This window comes from Equus asinus, chromosome 13 (assembly GCF_041296235.1).
Source record: "Equus asinus isolate D_3611 breed Donkey chromosome 13, EquAss-T2T_v2, whole genome shotgun sequence".
NCBI classification, from domain to species: Eukaryota; Metazoa; Chordata; class Mammalia; order Perissodactyla; family Equidae; genus Equus; species Equus asinus.
The window spans coordinates 22,591,769-22,605,671 of NC_091802.1; the positions used below are offsets into that span (position 1 = coordinate 22,591,769).

The 13,903-nt window shown below is 51.6% G+C and overlaps 1 protein-coding gene across 2 annotated transcripts in view; it reads right to left on the minus strand.

The window, feature by feature from the left end:
• The window catches only part of ASIC2 (acid sensing ion channel subunit 2), a 994,854-nt gene that overhangs the window by 87,242 nt on the left and 893,709 nt on the right, over positions 1-13,903 (minus strand). For both annotated transcript variants that reach the window (XM_044744752.2, XM_014862043.3), the window contains exon 2: positions 4,014-4,164. In XM_044744752.2, the coding sequence (XP_044600687.1) occupies positions 4,014-4,164 (151 nt within the window). The remainder of the gene's footprint in view (positions 1-4,013; positions 4,165-13,903) is intronic.

The window sequence follows — 13,903 nt, forward strand, 5'->3', positions numbered from 1 at the left end:
GACAGTTTTGAACATTTTTATCGTCACCATCTACTCTCTAAGCAAGAGCCCATAGGGCTGGGTCCACCCAAAGGGGGTGCCTCTTCCTAAGTCACTCATTGGTGCCAAAGGTCCTGTGAGTCAGAATTACACCCAGAGGAGTGGTTCCCTCTTCCTTATATTTCTGAGGGATGCAGCTGCCCACGAGGCAAGGCAAGAATGGATCAGATTCTGCTTTGAGTGGAACGAGACTTCCAGATGTTGAGGTGCCTCAGGACCCCCGTTATAGGTATGGGATATCTGGAATATTCTCTGCCTCTGGGATAGTTTGACTATCCCCCCGTCTACTGGTCATCATCATCATCCTTCGCTGTCTACAGTTCACAGAGAGCTCTCATTTGATCCCTTCAGCCACCTTATAAAGTTGATGGGTTTTATTTGTTTTCTTGATCTCTATTTTACAGATGAGGAAACTGAGGCTCATTTACTCGTTCTCAGTCCCATGCTAGCAAAGGAAGAATGGGGCATTTGGTCTTGGGTCTGACTCTATAATGCCACTTTCCTGTCCTACTACGCTGCCCCTGTCATCAACCTGTCTGTGGCCACTCCCTCAACAGCCATATTTCAATTCCTTTCTTCTCTATCATCACCCGAATATCTCCTATAAGGACTTGGGTTCCTTTCTGTGGGATTGGGAAGAGGTAAGAATGCCAAGGAAGAAAGATGGCCTCTATGGGGCCATGCAGCTTGCCAGATCCAGAAGACTGCCTCCCTCCTGAGGACCATGGTGGGGTTAGTCTGGCTGTGCCCACAGTCCTTGGGAGCAATGACTGAGCAGAAAGATGTGGCCATGCCTCCTCAGGTGGCCTCATGGACAAGTGTCCCTCACCTGCCAGAACCCACCTCTCAACCTTCAGCATCCTCACTCCCACCCACATGAGGCTCACCCACCACTGATCCAGGAAGCAGCAGCTTTGAGGTGATCAGAGTCCCCAAGAGGCGCTATTGCTCTGACTTCTCAGCCTGAAGAAAGGTACAGTGGAGGAAGCCTGGATATAATGATTCAGGAGGCCTGGTTGGGTGGCCTGGGTGAAGTCACCTTAACCTCAGCCTCCTTCCCTGGCAAATGGGGGTAAGGAGCCCTCCCTATCACTCAAGGCTGTAGTGAGGGGAAGGCAAGGAATGAGGAATATTATGGCCCCGGAGGAATGTGGGAGGTGTCTGCCAAGGCAAAAACCCAAAAAGGCAACCAGCACAGGCTGAAGCTCTGCTCTCCAATATGGTCACCACTAGCCTCCCGCGGCAATTTAAATTAATAAAAATGAAATGATATTAAAAATTCAGTTCCTCATTCTCACTGGCCATATTTCTAATGCTCACTTGTGGCTACCGTATTGGACCACGCAGATAGAGAACATTTCCATTGCTGCAGAAAGTTCTATAGGACAGCACCGATGAGTTTCTTCTCTAAGCAGCTTCTTCTGGCCCCTGTGCCTACTTTAACCCCCTCCTCCTTCACACAGCCTGTCTCCCCAGCTCCCCAAACTCAGAGGAAATGGTTTAAGTGAACGGTGCTTGTCTGGCCCCCGGGGAGAGCTCAAGCTTCGGGCTGGAGTTCTCCTGTGTCCCCACGAGGTGATAAGCTCTGGAAAGGCAGGTCTTTGTCTTGTGTCTTCGGCATCCCTGACAATGCCCTGCATGGTGTTAGGCACCGAAGGTCCTTAATCACGATTACAGATTTGTCCTGAATTGGTACAGCTCGCGGTCCACTAGGGCTGACTGGAGGTCAAGGAGCTTGGTCAGTACAGCGTGGCCAGGAATTCACTGCATGACTTCCAGTACATTATGGCCTCCTGCCTGGCCTCGGTTCTCCCTCCGCAGGGAGGAATAGATGATCTCAGACATTCTTTCCTGCTCTGACCATCCATGGCTTCAGGAGGAAGAATTTCCTGGGGAAGGCCCTGTGGTTGGAGCCCATTCTATCAGCGGCCAGCGTTCAGACCCAAGGCCAGACCCTGCTGTGTGAAGATGTCCGTGATGGAGGTGCCTGGCGATATGAGCGTGAGTGTGGTGTGTGAATGTGTGTGTGTGTCTATACATGTTCTTTCACTCCTGAATCAAGGTAACAGGGTGGGAAATCCAACATAACCTTGAACTAACTTCCAGTCTGGCCATGGGTCTCCAGGTCTCACTTTTATTTCCTCATTTCTCTCCTTTTCCACCAGCGGTTTAATAAGCAAATATGTTCTCTTGTCCATAAGGCAGGGCTTCTCTTTGGGGACCAAGACCCACCTCCCAGGACCCAGGGTTGTATATAGGCCCCCATGGTCACAGGACACAGGCTGGCCTCAGGAATGTTCTGGAACGCCAGGCTGTGTCGGCCAGCTCTCAAGGATGTCAGAACTTGGCACTAACATAGATCTTCATCTATTTGCATCTGGGGCTGGAGGGGAGGGGCAGTGAATTTAGAAAAGTGGATGGGACAAACTAAGTGTCCCCTGGCAAGCGGCCGGCAGGGTTTGGAGGGCCCGGAGCCTGAGGCGAGCTGTCAGAGGGCTGGAAGGACGCGTGTGGCGGCCATTTCGCTTTTCTGTTGCAGCATCAAGAGGACTCACTGTAGCATGAGGCGAGTGGCCACGCTCAGCTCTCCCCAGCAGGGTGCCCAAGCCAGAGATGCCAGGAGGAAGGGAGAGCTGGGTGGTGTGGGGAGAGCTCGAGCTTGCAGTCAGTCACCCCTGGGGCAGAAGCCCTCGCAGCCCTCAGAAGCCCGGAAGGCTTGGACATGGTGAGGGCCAGACCTCAGCATTGAGCGGAACGGCGGCAGGAATCACAGGGTTGGGGCTGCGAGAAGTGGGGGCTGGGCTGCTTGGCCTCCACCCCCTCCTCAGCTCCAGCCTCAGGGCCCAGGGCCTCCTTCCTGCTGGAATATTCTCTCCCCTCCACCCTACCTTGTGGCCATTTCCAAGGCCCATCTCTTGACCTCCCTTCCCTCTCCTCCCCGTTATGCCCTGACTATGGCATTAATCTTTCTTTGGGTCTCCTTAGCATCCATGGTCCCAGTCTTGGGCATCTCTTTACTTTCTCTACCTGGTAAAATTCTTGAGGCTGCCGCATCCTTAACCTTCACTCCCACCTCTGCTTCCGTCATCACATGACCTTCTCCCCTGTCTGCCCTTCCCACACCCCTCTTATGAGGACCCACCTGTATAATCCAGGGTAATCTCAAGACCCTTGTCAAATACCCTATGCACCATGATGCTTGCCCTGAACTCCCACCCTACCTACCCCCCAGGAGGAGACCACCATCCCTCCACAGCATTGGCGACACTGATGTCACACTGGACTATAATCATGTGTCTCCTCCTCTAGGCTGTGATCAAGGATTCAGTCTTTTTCACCTTAATGTCCTCACTTTGCTACAAAGCCTGAGATAGTATAAATGGCTAATGAATCGTTTGCTGAATGAATAAGTGAATAAACGAATGCATGAAATCAGCTTTGGGGCACGTACGCACAGGCCCCAGGGGCTCACGCAGGCATGGCGCCAGGCCCCCGAGTCAGTGCCCTTTGGTTTTCTCACACTCCACGGCCTTCCCCCTTCCTCCAGGAGGAGGAGCCTGCTCTTCTTTCCATTGGGCTCCTGAGCTGGGTTGGGATGTTCCGGATGGCTGGGAGAGGAAGGGGCTGGTCCATCCCTTCTTCTTCTGAAATCAAGCCACCCACCTGCCCAGCCATTCCTTTTAATTCAAACCTTCCTCCATGCTTCCTCCCCAACTCCTCCATCACCCCACCTGCCTTCCCTCTCCGTTGTTCCCATCATCTGCCCTCTCCCACCTAGTCCAATCCGAGGAAACCAAGGGCATTGCAGTCCATGCCAGGGACACGCTTACCGTTCACCAGCATGTCACCAACCCCGTGATGGAGAGCAGCCCTACATAGGGTGGGCCGAGACAGCCCTCCCTAGGCAAACCAGCCTTTCAGAGTCCTACACCCATCCGCCATCGCCCGCCACCCCATCCCTGTGCCCGGCTCACCTGTCTCTCCCCAGATGGGCAGGTACTCATCCTGCTGAATGTCCAGCATGATCTCCAGCCCGTTGCCTGTCCCCCCCTTAACTGTGGTGAGCAGAGGTTTGCCGTCCTCGCCTGAGTTAAACATGTAACACTTCCCATATTTTGTAAACACCTGAGGAGAGAAGAGAGAGGGAGAGAAGCATATGGGTGACTTCAGGCTGGGCTCCAGAGATTGGTGAGACCTCAGAAATCCCACAGCGGGCCGGAGTCCTCATAGCCCATCACAATCAACCCCTTTTGGGGACCAACGATTCCTCACCCTGGCTAACGGTCTGACTTCTGCCAAGTGGGATTCTGGCATCAAAGAACAAATCTGGACACACTTTGGGGTTACTTGCAATGGGATCTGTTCTCTTCTGTCTCTGTACACTCCCCCTGGGCGGTCTTGTCTACTTCCAAGTGTCAATCATCGTCTATAAGCCCTTGACCCTGCAACCTGCACCTCCAGGCCCCAGCTCTGTTTTGAGCTCCAGAAACACAGATCCCACTGCCTGATAAGCATGACCTCGGGGGACCCACATGCTCTGATGCTCAGCATGTCCTGGTGGGAACAAATCTTTAGGCTCCCTGCCTCCCAGAGTGGCTCTCCCACACCCACCCCAGGAATAGCATTGCCACCTGCCAAGGGGCTCAAGCCAGATCCTCAGAGTGGCTGTCCACTCTTCCTCCTCCTCACCCCCATGTCCAATTAACCAGCGAGGCCTGTCAACACTGTCTCTACATCCGTCTTGCATTGTGCCTTGTGTCTTCTGCCGCAACTTAGGACCCAATTCTTTCTTGCCCGGGCTGCTGAAGTTTCCTAACTGGGCTCCCGGATTCCAGACAACCTTCCCAGCCCATCCTCTAAGTTAACTGTGGCTCACTCTTTCTGAAATGCCAACCCAGTCTTCTTAATCCTGTGCTTAATATCCATCAGCTCCCTACCCCGCCCCCAACACTCAGTTCCCTAAGGTTAACACCCAGGCCCTCCAGAGCAGCCTTCTATGATGCCCTCTGCCTACTGCATTCTACTGCTTCCCATCTGAGTCCACAGGAATCCGCTAGAAGGTAAGTTCTGCGGGTTCAGGGACTACCTCTGCTTGTTCACTGTTGCACCCATCCCTAGTGGCAAGCACAGTGCCTGGCACATGGGAGTGCTCCAGAAATGTATGTCAAATGAATGAATGAGTGAATGAGTGAGTGAGCGGGTGGGTGGAGCCAGATCAAACAACTTGCAGCACCCTAGATGTACCCTGCTGTTCACACACTTGTGGCTTTCTGTTTGCTGCTTCTGCTGCCTAAAGCTCCTCTCATTCCTCTTTCTGCCTGGGCACCCTCTAGCTCCCTGCCTGGGCACCCTCTAGTTGTTCTCCAAGACTGGATTGATGCAACTCCTCCTCCAGGAAGCCTCCCCGAGCCCCAGGACCAAGCTGGGTTACGCCCCTCCTCACCATTCCCCTTGCTCCTTCACCACGGCAGCCATCACATGGCTCTGAACAGCTGGGCCTGCATCTCTCCTGAACTTGACTCTGCCTTTTGTCTCTGAATCCCACTGTTTAGGACATTGCCTGGCACACAGTAGGTGCTCAGGTCACTTTTGCTTGATGAAAGCATGATTACAAAGATGTTGTGTGATGCTGTGGGAGGAGCCCAGGTCGAGGGATGCAGAGATCTCGGTCCAAGTTTGATGTTGCCACTTACTAGTTGTGTGAACCAAATAAACGCTCCAGGCCTCAATGTCCCCATCTGTAGGATGGGGGTTCTAGTCCTTGCCTTCGCTACCTCTCAAGGTTATTGAGGGGATCAACTGAGGTAAAATATGCAAAAGTGCTTTGAAAACGATAAAAGCTTTCTACAAATGCTATGGGTTATCATGATTACATAACTGCTTTGGAACCTTGAGCTGAAGCCAAATTACATCTGGCAGAATTGGCTGGGAGGGAGCCAGGCTAAGTGTGCTGGATTCCTGCAGCCTCCGGGATTTGGGACCAGGTCGCTGCCCTGACGGTGCCCCACTGTGTGGTCCCCTCCTACAGCACAGAGGCTACAAGGAAGCTCTCTGCCTTCCTATCCTTCAGTGCAGGGGCAGGCAGATGGTGGGGCTGAGCCCGGAGGCTGCCTTTCCCATGCAGATCTTGATGGCTGGATGGAAGGAAGGGAGAGGGACCTCTACCACGAGTCAGGGACAGTGCCAGAGGCTTACCTGCACTACCTCATTTCACCCTTGCATCCTGTGACCATGGGTATTGCTGCTTCCATTATGCCGAGCAGAAAACCAAGGCCCAGAGAGATTAAGGGACTTACCTAAGGTCACACAGCTATTAAGTAGAGAAGCTGGGATTCAAATCCATGTCTGTCTGATTCTAACACATCTGCTCTTTCTGGATGTGCTGTCCTGGGTCTTTGTCACTGGGACATTTCCAAGCATATGCTGTCCCTCTCTACCTTGCTTTTTCCATCAGCCAATCAATATTCATATGCATGTGCTCCTACTATGTGCGAGGATTATGGGGATTGCAAAGAAGTACAAGCCCTACTACCTGCCTTCACGGCCTGTAGGAAGGGCCAGTAAAACACCAGGCTCCACATTTTTCTCCACTGTCCAACATGGCTCTGAGTCCCTGGCCAGCTGCACTATTTCAGGGCAGCCAAGGCCTACTTTCCCAGCTTCGTGGTGGGTGAGGACAGCTGGAACGCGATTTTTCAAAGAAGCGAGCTTTTTCATCACTATTGTATATAGCAACTGAGCTTGGCTAACGAACTTGTCCCCTAGAGTGATGCTCTCGGGGACCACTGTAATGAACAGATAAGAGCATTTTATAGTTAGCACATCCATCGCAAAGGGTTGAACACCTCTGGATTGACTTCTGAGGTGCTCCAAGAGAGCTTTTCTTTGTAGACACACTATCTTGTCTCCAAAATTGCTGATAATATTAATTTGCCTATCTATATGAAGAGATTTGTGAGTAAAAGAACATTTCAGCTTAGTATCAGATTATTGCAAATTCCACCTCCTTCCTCCCCACCATTTGGTACTTGAACTTCAGAATATTGGGCTGGGGTTAGAATGTGGTGTCTACTCCTGGAGTCAGCTATGAGCCCAGCCCTGCCACAAACATGCTGTGTGGCGTTGATAAAGGTATGGACCCTCCCTGAGCTTCCGAGGATGATGACGAGATGCGAGAACTGAAAGGGTCTTAGAGATCGTCTCGTCCACCCACCTGACTTATAGGTAAGGGAATGGAGACCCAGGAGTGAGGAGGTGACTCGCCCAAGGCTACACAGCAAGGAAGTGTCCATCTGGGACAATGACTCCTAGTTCAGCCTGTTCCTGCCTTTATACCAGCCTCCCTCAGTTTCCCCACTTACAAGTGGAGGCGGAGGATCTAAGGGATTGCTGCCTTCAGCTGGTCATTGACTGAGTGCTTGCTCTCTGCCAGCCCCCAGGCTGGCACCACTGAAGTCTTCCCTATAGAGGCAGGAGCAGACAGGTCCTTGAGGTGGGAGTGATGGAGACACGCTCCCCATCCTCAATGACCCCCTTGCCAGACCTAGTACTCATTCTAGGCCCAGGTGGTGCTCCTGCAGGTGCCCTCAGTGTCAATCCCATCTTTCCTGCCCCCTCCCCCTGAGGGTGGGTGCTGGGGAAGGGCAGACACTTGCCAGGTGTGCACTGATGCAGATCAGAGGGTGGTCGGGGGTGGTGACAAGCAGAGTGGTGGGGCGGGGAGCTAGAGGGGGACCGCAGCCATGTCTGAGAGAAGGCCAAGCTCTTTGCCAAGTCAGGACCACCATAAACAGGCCTAATACCTTTCTGCAGCTTCCTGGCACATTTGGAATAAAGCTTCAGATCCTCACCGGGCCCGGCATGGTTCCCTTCCTCTCTTCTCTCACCTGCTTCAAACACACTGGAACGTGCGGCAAGCTCTTCCCGCCGCAGGGCCTTTCCACATCCCGTTCCTTCTGCCTAGAATGTTCTCTCTGCACCCTATGCCTGGCCAACTCGTGATCAGGCCTCAGCTTACATACTACTTCCTCAGAGTCTTGCTTGACCACCCCCGGCCCCTGCTCCCAGCCTCCATTCACACTGGGGCCTCTTGTTTGCAACCTCACACCCCTGTATGATTCCTTTACAGTGCAGATCAAAGTGTGTAACTCGAGCATCATTCATGTGATTATTGGACACGTCTTCCACCAGACTGTAAGCTCCGAGAGGGCAGGGATGGGGTCTGTTTTGTTGCACGAATGAATGAATGGCTCCAAGGTGCTGCTCCCTGCCACCCCCTTGCCCACCTCCAGGAGGCGCCCTTTGGTGCTGGGCTGCCTGGCAGGAGCTCATGCTGAACTCTTGTCCAACTCCCCTTCCCGCCCCTTTCTCTGCTGTGGCCTTCTTAGCCTCCCGCTTAATTGTATCTAAGCATTTTTGCACGCTTCTCCATGAAGGTATTAGAGGAACTAATCCTTTCAGGAAGGAAGACAGTTTACCTTTGTGGGGGTGGGAGAAGGGGCTCAGAGCCCTGCCTCCCTGCCCATGCCCCTGAGCCCGCCGCTCCTGCCTTGCTTCTCCGAGAAGATTATTTTCCTCTCTGCTCAACATCAAAAGCCTGAGAACTATTTACACACGGCACAGTTTTGCTACAAACTTGGGACAAGATACAGCTCTTCTTCCCCATTTTGGGGCATAATGACATGTAAGTGCAACACACACTTCCAATTGACGCCTTATCGCCCCCAGCCAGAAAATACAATTTATTTAAGTGCAAACTGTCGAGCCCAGCTCGCTGCTTCTTCAGACCTGCCATTTTTCCAGGCATTTCTCTGCTCTCCTGGTGAGTGCTGACAGCCCCATCACGGATGGCAGGGCTGGATTTGCAGGGTTGAGTAGAGTCTAGAATTGCCTTTAGTTGGATCGGTTTGTAAGAATTCAAGGGGCACATTTCAAAGCTTGGTCTCCAGGACCGATGGGGGGATTCTGATGTAAAATGGGCCCCATGACCCTCCCATGACCATTGCTAACGTTTGCATGGTGCATCACAGTTTAGAGACTGTCTACATACAGCTTCAACTTTCTCCGTGGCCGCATAAAGTTGGAGGGAAGGAAACTAGCAATTCTTGAGCCTCTGCTCTGTTCTGCCGGGCATTTTCATAGGTGTTATCTCTTTGCTAATTATGGTCCCAACTATTCCTACTACCCTGATGGGGAGGCATCTTATTATCAAATGCCCATTTTACAGTTGAAGAGACTGAGGCTGCCGAAGGGGTAGGCGGTAGAGCTGGGACTCATGGCAAGGCCTCACCACCAAAGAAGGTACAAGGAATGAACAGTGGGATTTTGAGCCAGAGGGGATGGGATCAAGGCAGCTCGCTCATTGCTTGTCTAGTCCGTGGCCCTCAACACAGCATTTCCTGTTCCCAGTTCCAGTTCCCTCATCTGTAATTGGGCAAGGTAATCTTGCTGTGTGCTGCAGGGCCTCACTGACAGAAGAGAGTGGATTTGTTTGGAAGATTACATAATAGACATCTTTGCTAGTTATGAATCCATACTAGCAGGAAGTTCCTAGTTTCCCCCTTTCAGCCAAAGAAAGAGTAGTTATTTGGGTTAAGGGGGTGGGGTCATAGATGGATTAAAGACTGGGTGGATGGAGGGTTCCCATCCTCTCTGCTTATGCCCCCACAATACTAAGCTCATCCTGAAGTAGTAAAAGGGGATGAAAACCACTATGTGCCACTGTTGCTTGTTTCCTAATAATGTTAAGCATGCTGCTGGAAGCCCAGGGCAGCCAAGGAGATTACTGGGGCCATGGAGTTCCGTAGGAGAGGGAGATGCTCGATGAGTACAACCCGCTTTGAAAATCTACATTTGAATTCCAAGCGAATTGGAACCAGTTACTGGTACAGTGGACAGATACCACGAATCTGAAGTCGGCACATTCTAAATCAAAGAAACGTGGACATGGGGATGGGGAGAGGGTCGCAGGTCTTCCAGTGGCTCTTAGAGTAGCTCTGAAGTCACAGACTGGCTTGGCCGCTCTCCCTGAAATGCCTTCAGGGTTATTCACTTTATATTTGACGTGACTAATTTTTGCGACAGCCTTGTAAGGTTGGCATTATCACCCCCATTTTACAGATAAGGAAACTGAGGCCCAGAGAGGCTGAGCCAGGTCACAGAGCTGGTAAGTGGAGACTCCAGGGTGCAATCTATCTTTGCTTAATTCCAAAGCCTGTGCTCTTTGCCCCCTGTCCCTTGTAGGTGCAGTTCACATCCACCCCTCTTCTCGACCTGCTCTGTTCCCGGCCCACTGGTGAGATTTGTCTTCTGTTAACACTAGGCCCCTCCCTGGGGGTGGGGGAGCTGCATCTCAGAGTCAGAGGAATCCTGGAAAAGAGCAGGCATCAAAAATCTTCTTGCCCAAATGTCTCCTTTTGCACATGGAGAGTCTAAGGCCCAGAGAGATGGAGTGACCTGCCCCAGGTCACACAGCTAGTATAGGGTCAGATTTCAGCTCTGACCTGGGCTTGATGGCTTGGGTCTGTGTTCTTCCTCTAAAGCCTTCTGTTTGCACATGCCAGGGGTTGGAGATAATGGCTAGGATCCCCTTCCCGGGGCACTGCATCCAGGAATAAGAGAAAGATTGGCAACGACTGCTGGCCCAGGTGCCGGCACTGAGGCTCAGAGTGACCTGTTAGGGCAGCCTGCCTCACAGAGTCTGGGAAATGCCAAGTGGAACCCTTGCTGGGAAAGGTTAGGAATGGCTTATACCCACGAAGACATAGTTTTCTGGTCCAATAAATAGTGCAAACAACATTTCTACACCATGTACCTACTTAAGAAAATAAATTATGTATAAGCTCCCTAAGGACTGTTGAAATATCCACTTACCAGCACACAACCAGGCCTGCCAGCTTCCAGCCTTCCAGCCCATTCATTAATCCTGACCTTTAGGCTTCTCTTAGGCAGAGGGTTTCTTGTCTCTTCTTGCTTATTACGCTTGAATGAAATGAAAATGTAGTGCTCCAAAATGCCTCTGAAACTCAGCCTTTTTCCTCCCTGAGTTGATTGAGCTTTCTGCTCAATGAGTTACTGAAATTTCTCATTAGGCTGTTTTCAAAATAACGTCACGTGAACGCCAACCATTTCGTTTCGTTTGTTTTGTTTTTCTCTTTCAAACTCCTCAATTTCACACAATTGGGAAGTGAGAAAGTCTGTCAAATGGGTTACCAGGCTTCCAGTAAACGAAACGAATCTGCCTTTTGTTTTCTGAAGTTGCAATGAACGTGTTTGAAAATTAAACACAGCAGAGGGGTGGGTGGGCAAGGAGGCTGCCGCGGATGGTCAGCTCTTGGAAGGCAAAGACTGTATCATTAAAAAATCTGCTTGTTCATTCATTTGTTCCTGCGACAGGAATTTCTGACCACCTATGATGCTCCAGGGACCGTCGTATGACTGTGCATTTCCTCACAATGAGATTAAAGAGGCAGTTTCAACAAATACCCACGAAAACACATCCATGTGGCGGGGGCTGTCCCTGGGAATGAAGGAGATGAGTGGAACGTGGTCCCTTGGTAACCATTTATCCTGTCTCCCAACCAGGAGGCCACCTTCTCTTTTAGAACATCATTGATATCCTTCTCCTCAGAGGCTACTTTTCGAGGAGGAAAGAGAAGAATAAACCACCATGGAGCATTCACTATGAGTTGGGCACTGTGCCGATTGCTTTATAACCTTCCATCTTTTAAGACTCACAAAGCCCTTTGATGTAAGTGTTATTCTCCCCACTTTGCAGATGTGGAAACTGAGGCTCTCTGAAGCTAGTCCTACACGGTCCTACAGCTAGAGAGTGATTTGCCTGACTTTTCCCTTTCTATGTATGGGTTGTTAGAAGACCACTTAGCATTATTTGAATGTGTGATACAGTAATGTGACCCCCTCCTCCACGCCCCTGCACCCATCTGCTGGGATGTGACATTTCCTGTGCCCGTTTCCCTCAGAGCCCCTCCTGTCTCCTCCCTCTAAGCCTGAAGCTCAGCCCAGGCCTTTTCTGCCGGGCGACTGTCCAGAGAGCTTCAGACCATGCAGGAAGAGATGTGTGAGCACCATGCAGAAGAAAAGAGCATCAGGCGACAGCAAATCTGTCTGTCAGCTGGGAAAACAGCATGAAGGGGAGCGGCGGGTGACTCTGGCTGTTCTTCAATTCAAACATTTTGGGAGCGAAGGGTTTATTGGCGGATGGCTCACGGACGGAGGCAGAGGGGCAGCTTGAAGGCAGTCCAGTTGTTCATCTGGAGAGTCATTCCAAGTGCCAGACCTCTGCGGATGAATCCCTCCTGATAACTCAGGGGAATATCCCAAACTGGGCCCCACTCGAGGCTGTGAAGTGGATGTGGAGGACCAGGAGCCTGTCAAATTGGAGCACAGCTTGGCTGGCGGGGGCAGGGGGGCCGGTGGGAGTCTGGGCATGATGGGAGTTTCGAATGGTTCTCAAGGACGGGTCGGCTGCTCTTTCTGTTTGAGGTCCTCTACTGTCTGTCGCCTGTGGGCAGTAGGGGCTGGATCATTTTCATCACTAGAGACCCAGTGCCTGGCCGTTTACCTGGCACATAGTAGGCACTTAATGGGAGGTGACTGGGTGAAAGAAAATGCCAAGCATGGAATTGGGAACCAGGCAGCCCCAGCTCCCAGTGCTGGCTCTGCACTGATTTGAGGAAGTCATTTCATCTCTTTGGATCTTGATCCTTCATCTTTGAAATGCTGGTAGGAGTACCTTCCAATAGAATTGTTGTAAAGATCAAACGGGCTATAATGGGTCTGAAAGTGCTTTGTAGAAAAAATAAACCCCTCAGCCCAGGCAGGGAGCATTTACGTTTGGGTTTTGCATCATCCCTCAGCCCTGCAGGAGCAGGGGAGGGAAAGAGTTGTTATTTGGCTGCGGAAGTTGAATCTGAGATGTTGTTCCATCTGGGACCGCGTTCATGGCTCATCCATTCATTTGCTTAGTGAACATCTATGGAATACCTCTGCGTTCTAGGCAATGCCCCAGGCATTGGGGATACAGAGATGAGTCAATGCTTTAGGAACAGCCTAGTAGGGAGGGGACCCTGTAGACTGATGCTGGGTGGTGCCAAGTGCTGTGGAAGTGCACAGAAGGAAGCTGCCTGGTGGGCAGTGATGGGGGGAATCAGCGAGACATTGCAGAATTCTCCCTAGGGACGGTGGTGGTGACCCCGGCGGTATTTAGCAGGTTGAGACAGACCCCTTAGGCTCCTGGTCTTAGCAGGGCCATGTTGACGCTGTCAGGAAGGCAAGTGGTGCCAGTGCAGGCTTCTGGCTGCCTGCTAAGCCTATCTGCCCATCATTCCACCTCTCTTCTGCTTCTGGAAGCTAACACCCTCAGGTAGACAACTATGGGCTCTACTGGGAGGCAGGCAGGATTTGTGGAAGAACACAGACTTCGGAGTCAGGTTGGCTGGACACCTACTATGTGCCAGACACTGTATGCAACGAATAATGGGGCTTCACTGCCAGGTAGTAGATAATTATTAAGACAGAGATGCAGTGATTGAGAGGAGCTAGCATCTGGTTCTCTACAAGGAAAGCTGTGTCAGTCTCAGAGGCCCCCCATCCCCAAGCCTGGCTCTCTGATCTGCCCACTGCCAACAGCTTACCAAGCCAAACCGAGGGACCCAGGGCCAAGGCAAGTGGATTAATAAAAAGGGTACATTTCTAGCGAGCCAAGGTTGACTGCAAAGAGCATCCCCTTAGCTGTCGCCAGATGTGGGGAGCAGGACCCAAGAGGAGTTCCTGGCCTTCCTGGCCTTCAAGGAGGGCAGAAGCCCAGAAAAAAGTGAAGGAGAAAGTATGGCCACCAACCGTC